Here is a 9,390-nt window from a genome sequence, read left to right on the forward strand (position 1 = left end):
GCAGATACAAAATTCCATACAGTATAAAGTAAACCAGGCTCCTTACTCTGTCTTCCAGAAACTGAGTTTCCATCCCCAGAAGCAGCCACAGTTAGCAGATTCTCAGATTCTCCTGTCTCCTGCCAGAGACGTTCTAAACAAAAGCATAAATGTGCATCCAAGTATAGACAAACAGACTAGATTAGATATCCACGCATACATGTGCATACTGTTTTTTACTCTCTTTTCCGCACAAATGTGAACATGCTCTACAGACTATACTATACCTTGATTTTTTTTTTGTTATGTCTTAGCTGTGTTACATTGGGCAAGTTACTAAACTTCTCTGTGCCTCAGTTTCCTCATCTGTGAGTGGGAGTGACAGTACTAACATACCTATGTTATGGGTTACTATAACATATGGGTTTTTTTTTCTTAATAAATGTTTATTTATCTTTGAGAGAGAGAAAGAGACAGAGCCCGAGCAGGGGAGGGGCAGAGAGAGAGGGAGACACAGAATCCGAAGCAGGCTCCAGGCTCTGGGCAGACGGCACAGAGCCCGACGCGGGGCTCGAACCCACGAACTGTGAGATCATGACCCGAGCCAAAGTCGGACGCCCAACCCACTGAGCCACCCAGGCGCTCCTACCTATGTTATATGTGTTAACTAACTGAAATTTAAATAAAAACTTAGAAAAAATAAAATTCCTACTCTAGAGGGTTGTTGAGAAGATTCAATGAGTTAAGCGCATAAGACTTAGAACAACGCCTGGCACATTCAATACGTTAGACTTCTTTTTCCAGTGGCTACAAATTATCCCGTTGCATGGCTCGACTGTAATTGATGGAAACAGTCCCCCGTAATAGACATTTAGTTTGCTTTTCTTCCCCCAATCTTTGCTCTCCCAGGAATGCCTTAATGACTAGCTTCATGCATAGGTCATGTTGACCATGTGCAAGTAAACTAGAGAATAACCGCAGGATAGGAATTTCTTGGTCGGAGGGCATGTGCCTGTTTAATTTGGGTTTCACTGCCAAGTCATCCTCCCAGGAGACCTTACCAGTTGACAGTCCAGCTGGCTGCATGGGAGGTGTGCCCGCTTCCCAGAGTCTCAGGCTCATGGGACGCGTCAACCCTGGTCCCTCCTCTGCCCGCTGAAGACACGGGAAACGTTCCAACACGGTGGTTTCTATTTGTCCTTCTCGCGCTGCGGTGAGGCTGGGGTCTTCCTGTGTCTAAGGGTTACTTGAATTTCCCTTTCTTGGAGAGAAACTCTGCTCATTTTTCTATTGGATTGTTAGACTAAGCCTTTTTAAATCCCTGTCTCTCTCACTGATCCCTCCCGGGTTTCTCCCTACCCACCACCTGGTTGCCTTTCCCCCCGCCATCCCTCCCTGGCAGTAATCCAGACTTCCTTTCTGCCGTCTTGAGGGTGATTTCAATGGCATATTGTTAGGTTTTCACCCAGGAGTAGCACACGTCTTTGGCCAGATCGTGTCTCCGGGGCAGAAATGGGCTTCTGTGTATTCCAAGAATGACTGACACTGGGCGTATATAAGGCAGGCATTTGATGAGTACTTCTCAAGTGTATATTTTTTTTTAATTTTTTTTTTTAACGTTTATTTATTTTTGAGACAGGGAGAGACAGCATGAACGGGGGAGGGTCAGAGAGAGAGGGAGACACAGAATCTGAAACAGGCTCCGGGCTCTGAGCTGTCAGCACAGAGCCTGGTGCGGGGCTTGAACTCACGGACCGCGAGATCATGGCCTGAGCCGAAGTCGGATGCCCAACCGACTGAGCCACCCAGGCGCCCCTCAAGTGTATTTTTTTAAAAAGAAAATTAGTTGGCTCACAGCTGTAGAAAAAAGAACATCACTTTCCCAACATTTCTTTTTTCAAATGATTAAAATTATCCCATTTACTCCATCATTGAAAGTACCACACTATTAACCATTATTAGTAATAGTAAATTGTGGCAGTTGACTATTAAAACCATTGACTTTTAACTGCCCGGCTAGCTCAGTCGGTAGAGCGTGAGACTCTTAAAACCATTGACTTTTATTGTTAAATTATTAAAATCCAAGGACTTTAAAAGCAAAAATAGTTTCTCCCCCAAGAGGACTACTTTTCTTCTTTTTTTAAAACATGTTTATTTATTTTCGAGAGAGAGGGGAGGGGCAGATAGAGACAGTGAGAGAATCCCAAGCAGGATCCACACTGTCAGTGTAGAGTTAACCCAGGGCTTGATCCTGTAAACTGACAGATCATGACCTGAGCCAAAACCAAGAGTCGGACGCTGAATTGACTGAGCCACCCAGGTGCCCCCAAAGAGGACTATTTTAAATAGTTTGTTTAAACACCTTTAAATATTTTACCTATGATTATACAAACATACACTAAAAATTGTAGGGATGGGGCACGTGGGTGGCTCGGTTGGTTGAGTGTCTGACTCTTGATTTCAGTTCAGGTCATGATCCCAGGGTCATGGGTTCAAGCCCTGCGTCGAGCTCCATGCTGAGTGTGGAGCCTGGTTAGGATTCTCTCTCTCTCTCTCTCTCTCTCTCTCTCTCTCTCTCTCTCTCTCAAATTAAAAAAAAAAAAAAGCGTAGGGGTGGACGTGTGTGTATACATACATAAAGACAGAAACACACATGGTTTGGGGAGTTGTTAGCAAAAATCAGATCCTACATTTTGTTTTTCCAAATTGGAATTCTTTTATTTCAATCATTTCTTCAGCAAATATTTACTGAGTACCTACTATGTGCACCGTATTTTTTGTTTGATTGCGTGTTTATTTTTTGTGCTTATTTTTTAGCAAGTGATTTCCATGATCAAGAAAGTTTGTGTCACAGCGAGATAGTTGCAGAATCTTGAGTTTGGAATAAATTTCCAGATTTCTTTCCCCTGTCTCCAAACAGAACATCCCACACATCTAAGTCAGTCTACCATCTATTGGAATTTAAAAGGCCCTCCGGTGAAAGACTTCACTGCAATCTTCAGCGCCTCTCCTAGAGTTTGCTTACCTCTGTGTTCTTTGAGGAAACGATCCATATAAAAGATAATAAATGATACAGCAAAGTGCTCATAGCATGCACCTGTGTCAAGGAAATAAAACATGGTAACATATTAAATTTAAGAGAGATATTCAAATCAGAGTCTGGGTCCCAATCACGGTTAATCTACTTTTCCAGATACATAGCTTTGGTATAGAAGACATTTAGCCCCTCTAAGCCTTCGTTTTCAAAAGAGTTCTAAAAGCCAGTGTAATAAGAAAAATAAATATGATAAAAAATTAACCTTGAACATCCTTTCTATTATCATAGGATAGGAGGGAGGGGCCACCAAAGCTCTGCCCTGGAATAATGCACATGATTGCTCATATAATTCAAATAATTCTTCTTTTTCCTCTTTTCTCCCCACACACACATACAGGATTCAGGGAGGCTAATTGCACCTAGAGGTGACTGCACTCTGATAGTAACTATTTCATATGTTTTTTTTCTGATCATTAAATATATAACTCGGAGCACCTGGGTGGCTCAGTTGGTTAAGCGTCTCTTGATTTTAGCTCAGGTCAGGATCTCCTGTTTCCTGAAATCGAGCCCCACGTAGGGCTGTGCACCGACAGCTCGGAGCCTGCTTGGGATTCTCTCTCTCCGCCCCTCCCCACTCACATGGGTCCTCCCTCTCTTTCAAAATAAATAAACTTTAAAATATATATATCATGTAAGGCAACTAGTTCAGTGCCTAGCACACAGTAGACATCCTACAAATGTTGGCTCTGATCTTTACCACCACAACTACCCTACTAGAAGAAAATTTTCTTTCTTTTAAGCCAGATTTCACGTTTTGTTCTGCCCCAGTCATCCCAGCCCACTTCCAGCAAAACTGCAGACCTGGAATTCTCTCTTCTTCCCCTGAGCAGTTTCCTCGCACAGTCGATGGCACATCACAAGCCATCGGTAAACACTTGTTGAATGAATTACAAAACCTGCAATTTTATTTATTTATTTTTTTAAACATTTATTTATTTTTGAGACAGAGAGAGCATGAACAGGGGAGGGTCAGGGAAAGAGGGAGACACAGAATCCGAAACAGGCTCCAGGCTCTGAGCTGTCAGCACAGAGCCCAACGCGGGACTCGAACCCACGGACCGTGAGATCGTGACCTGAGCCGAAGTCGGACGCTTAAACCGACTGAGCCACCCAGGCGCCCCAAAACCTGCAATTTTAAAAGGATAAGGGCAGGAGCGCTTGGGTGGCTGCCTTGGTTACGCCTCAACTTCAGCTCAGGTCATGATCTGTGGGTTGTTGGGTTCCAGCCCAGCATTGGGTTCTGCGCTGACAGCTCAGAGCCTGGAGCCCGTTTTGGATTCTGTGTCTCTCTCTCTCTCTCTCTGCTTCTTGCCCGCTTGTGCTCTCTCTCAAAAATGAATAAATAGCCTTTCAGCCGGAACCACCATCTTCCAGTAATTCGCCAAAACGACCAACACAAGGGAAAGAGGAGAGGTACTCGCTATATGTTCTCTGGGCCTTTTAGAAAACATGGAGTTGTTCCTTTGGCAACATACATGCGAATCTACAAGAAAGGTGATATTGTGGACATCAAGGGAATGGGCGCTGTTCAAAAAGGAATGCCCCACAAATGTCACCGTGGCAAAACCGGAAGAGTCTACAGTGTTACCCAGCATGCTGTTGGCATTGTTGGAAACAGACACGTGAAGGGCAAGATTCTTGCTAAGAGAACTAATGTACGTGTCGAGCACATTAAGCACTCCAAGAGCCGGGATAGCTTCCTGAAGCGTGTGAAGGAAAATGGTCAGAAAAAGAAGGAAGCCACGGAGAAAGGTACTTGGGTTCAACCGAACTGCCAGCCTGCCCCACCCAGAGAAGCACACTTTGTGAGAACCAATGGAAAGGAGCCTGAGCTGTTGGAACCCATTCCCTATGAATTCGTGGCATGATAAATGTAAAAACAACGAAAGACTTCAAGACTGTAAAAAAAAAAGGGGGGGGGTGGGGGATGTGGGCAAAATAAAGGGGAGAGATTGTCCGATAGGAACACCTGCCCATTACTGTCAAGATTACAAAAAATAATAATAGGTCTGATATCCAATGAGTGCGTAAATGGGCTTTAGGAGCCCCTGGGTGGCTCAGTTGGTTGAGCGTCTGAGTTCAGCTCAGGTCAGGATCTCACGATTCGTGAGTTTAAGCCCCACGTTGGGCTCGCTGCTCTCAGTGCAGGGCCCACTTTGGATCCTCTGTCCCCCTGCCCCTCTGCCCCTCCCCCACTCGCTCTCTGTCTCTCGAAAGTAAACAAAAAATTCAATAGAAAATTTAAAAATAAAGAAATTGGCTTCAGCTTTTCAGAAAGGCCGTACACTCTTTCATTTCTTCTATAACTATTTCTTTTTTTTTTTAATTTTTTTTTTTAATGTTTATTTATTTTTGAGACAGAGAGAGACAGAGCATGAACGGGGGAGGGGCAGAGAGAGAGGGAAACACAGAATCCGAAGCAGGCTCCAGGCTCTGAGCTGTCAGCACAGAGCCTGACATGGGGCTCGAACTCACGGACCGCGAGATCATGACCTGAGCCGAAGTCCGACGCTCAACCGACTGAGCCACCCAGGCGCCCCTTTCTATAACTATTTCTTATATTCCTACCTTGTGCCAGGTTTACAGTGGTAAACAAGACAGACAAGAGCTTTCATGGACCTGTGGGGAGAAAGCGATAAAGAAATACGGTCAAGAAGATGCCTTCAGGGGTGCCTGGGTGGCCCAGTTGGTAGAGCGTGTGACTCTTGATGATCTTGGGGCCCCACCTTGGGGGTAGAGATTACTTAAAAGTAAAATCTTTTCTTTTTAATTTTTAATGGTTTTTTAAATTTATTTTTGAGAGAGATAGAGTGCGAGTGGGGGAGGGGCAGAGGGAGAGGGAGACACAGGATCTGAAGCAGCTCCAGGCTCTGAGCCATCAGCACAGAGCCCGCCGCAGGGCTCGAACCCACAAACCGTGAGATCATGACCTGAGCCAAAGTCGACACTCAACCGATTGGGCCCACAAATAAACTCTTAAAAAAACAAAGATGCTTTCAGATTTCAATGTTCTGTGAAGGAAATAAACAGAGATAGGACAGAGAGTGACTCCAGACCTATACAGAGATTCGGGAAAGGCCTCCCAGGAGAGGACATTTGCACTGAGGTGTAGGGTGATAACTTAAATGTCAGTGTCCAACAAGGCCAAAAATAAAAATGTGTAAAGGTTTACGCATGGTATTGTGTAAGCTGAACGGCTTCATTTTCATTCTCCCCTTTAAAGAGGAAGCATGGCCAAGCATTTAAAAGTCTATGCCATCTTCTAGAAGAAGTACGAACAGGGGGGCCCTTATAAACTCTTATTTGGTGGGGGGTATTATACAACCCTTTGGAGAATGTAAGACACCTAAAGTTGAAGGTGCGGGGTCCCTACAACCCAACACTTCTATGTCAAGGTACATTCATTATTTTTTAAGGATTTTATTTTTTTAAGTAATCTCTACACCCAGAGTAGGGCTTGAACTTACAACCCTGAGATCAAGAGTCACACAATCTACCTACTGAGCCAGCCAGGAGGTGGCTGTAGTTATATTTTTTGGATGAACCCTTCAAAGATCTCTTCTTAGGGAAGTAAGGAAAGGTTCTTTTCAATTCAAAATTTGAACCAGAAGACAAAAGTAATTAATTAACTCTACAAATATTTATAGAATACATATACGTGCCAGGAACTATTCAAGGCTCCAAGAAACCCACGGTGAAGGAAACCATCAAAGACCAGGCCCTCATGGGCATAATGGGAAAATCACACAAGAAACAAATAAAAAGCTTTACCCTCACTGTACACTTAATATATACCCAGTTTGTGATCCTGGTTTTATGCAAGAGGAAACTGAGTCTCAAGGAAATTGTCATTTGCCCACAGCGAGCCAGCTAGAAAGATGGAGAACATACTTGCCCAAGACCTTGGTGCCTGAACTCCACTTGGGTCAGTGTCTACCTTCCCCAGTGGAGCCTATCAGGAAGGCGGGTGTGAATTTTCCTTTCCTTTCCTTTCCTTTCCTTTCCTTTCCTTTCCTTTCCTTTCCTTTCCTTTCCTTTCCTTTCCTTTTCTTTCCTGGGCACCCATTGCCTGGCTCATAAAGAGTTGTGTGGTTTTAAGATAAGAGCAGGTCGTGTACCATATTGGAGAACTATCGGGAAATAAAGCCTGCTTAAGAGACTGGGAATGGAGACAGATTTCAGAATTATTTACTCAGGTGTGGGAGTCAAGTCTAAAGAGATAAGAAAGGGGGCGCCTGGCTGGCTCAGTTGGGAGATACATGTGACTCTTGATCTCAGGGCCGTGAGTTCAAGCCCCATGTTGGGTGTGGAGCCTACTAAAAAAAAAAAAAAAAAAAAAGAAAAGAAAGAAAAAACAAAGAGATAAGAAGGACCATTCCTTTCTCTGAGCCATGCACCGCCCTGGTGACTTCCACCTGACTTCTCCCCCTTTCTTCCTTGAAGAGAACCCCTAGCCAGTCCCTGACAGCAAAAGTGTGACCCAGATGCTCTCAACCACTGAGACAAGGATGTAAGACGAGACCCTGGCAAGTGCCTTCCATAAGGGGGCAGTAGGAAGAGAAGTGAAGTCAGGCAGAGGAGAATCAAAATGAGGTGTCTGTGTTTAATTTTTATTCTCCACTGATGAGGAAGTCCTGCTTTGGGATACAGCAGCCCACAGAATGGGTGAGGAACCCCTGCATCTTCCTGCCCAGGGGCCAACCCTCCTGCTTCTAGAACAGAATGGCTCTCATAGGGACGCTCCCTTGAATTTGTCTTTTGACACATTTTTCTTCTAACAGGAAAGTTACGAATACACTAAAGTAGAAAAAAAATCACACAACGAACATCCCCGCACCCTTCACCCGTAGTCAACAACTCTTAACGATTCACATTCGCTTTAGGATATTCCATCTTTAAAAATGCCAGGGACAGGGATTTCATTTTGATTGTTCTTTGCATTTACCGTGTGTCTGTTTTTCCTAAGTTCCTAAGTTAAATGTTAGCTTATTTATTTTCAACCTTTCCTTTCCTAAAGAAATGTATTTTCCTTGTATCACGGCAAGCGTATCCCACATTTTTTCAAAGCAACTCCTGTTTATATACATTTATGCATAACGATGCATATACATTATGCATAACGATGATGCTTTTAATATTAGGGTCATTTTACGTTTTTTCCTTTCTTTCTCGATTTCTGCCAACTTCTCCCCCCTCCCTATATACTCTTCCTTCTCCCCCCATAGCCCCTGTGCAGGATCTGTCTTCATAGTTAAGCTCCTATCGTTGTATGTTTCTGTCCAGGTTCCAGTAATCCGAGTTTATCACCCCCTTGCTTTACCAAAGCAGGGAATTGTGCATTTTACTCTTGTCATTCAACAATGCTTAGTGGCAGTTCCTTTAATCCAATGCTTACAGTTTCATTTCACTGTACATAATGTCTGTATAATATTCCATGAATGTGCCAGCAGTTATCATTTTTGTTTTCACTTTTTTGCTATCATTAACAATGCTCCAGTACCCATCTTTTTTTAAGCATGTTTAAAAACATTTTTTTAAATGTTCATTTATTTCTGAAAGAGGGAGAAATGGAGTGCAAGCGGGGAAGAGGCAGAGAGAGAGGGAGACACAGAATCCGAAGCAGGCTCCAGGCTCCGAGCTGTCAACACAGAGCCGACGTGGGGCTCCAACCCATGCATCACGAGATCATGACCTGAGCCGAAGTCGGGCGCTTAACCGACTGAGCCACCCAGGCGCCCCTGAAGTACACTTCTTTGAAAATTAAAAAACAAAATGTCAGGTGTTCTAGGAGCAGAAAGTTGCCGACAGTGGCCGCTGTGACATTTGGGCATCCGTATAACACAGCAAGGGGGTCAGCTTCGAAAGGGCCAGGGTCCCTCCCTGATGATCAGTTCCTCTCAGTCCCAGCAATTCGTTCACCTGTGGGATCACCCAGCACAAACCAATCAAGTACCTGCAAGGTGGGGCCCCTGACCTAGGCGCTGCGACTTAATGGTGAAGAGTGTGCAGAAGGCTCCAGCTCTCAGGGGGCTGCTGTTCTGATGGACAGAAGCAGACAATAGACAGGCAGGTAAAGGATATCAGCTCTGTGCATCGAAGAGGGCTGGGGTGGCCGCACGCTGGAGGTCTCTCTGAACACACATCCACCCTGAGCTGTGACTTGTTCAAGTTCAACAATCGCAATGAATCTCGTGATATTAAGTTTGTATGTATTGCAATGCGTTCGCAGTTGCTTCCGATCTTTGACTCAAGTGAGGGCCTTTTTTGTAATCAGTCTAGTTTTCAGACCTTCGGGGTCTGCTCCTGGAGATCGG

General features: G+C 44.4%; 1 protein-coding gene across 1 annotated transcript; it reads left to right on the plus strand.

Annotated features, from left to right (window-relative positions):
* The first annotated feature begins 3,922 nt into the window (after positions 1–3,922).
* On the plus strand, positions 3,923–4,956 carry LOC122214820 (60S ribosomal protein L21-like). Its single transcript, XM_042930063.1, has 2 exons — positions 3,923–3,943; positions 4,423–4,956. Exons 1-2 carry the CDS (start codon positions 3,923–3,925, stop codon positions 4,942–4,944), a joined length of 543 nt encoding a protein of 180 aa, XP_042785997.1. The 3' UTR covers positions 4,945–4,956.
* The last annotated feature ends 4,434 nt before the right edge of the window (positions 4,957–9,390 follow it).

This window comes from Panthera leo, chromosome A3, assembly GCF_018350215.1.
Source record: "Panthera leo isolate Ple1 chromosome A3, P.leo_Ple1_pat1.1, whole genome shotgun sequence".
Classification (NCBI taxonomy): Eukaryota; Metazoa; Chordata; class Mammalia; order Carnivora; family Felidae; genus Panthera; species Panthera leo.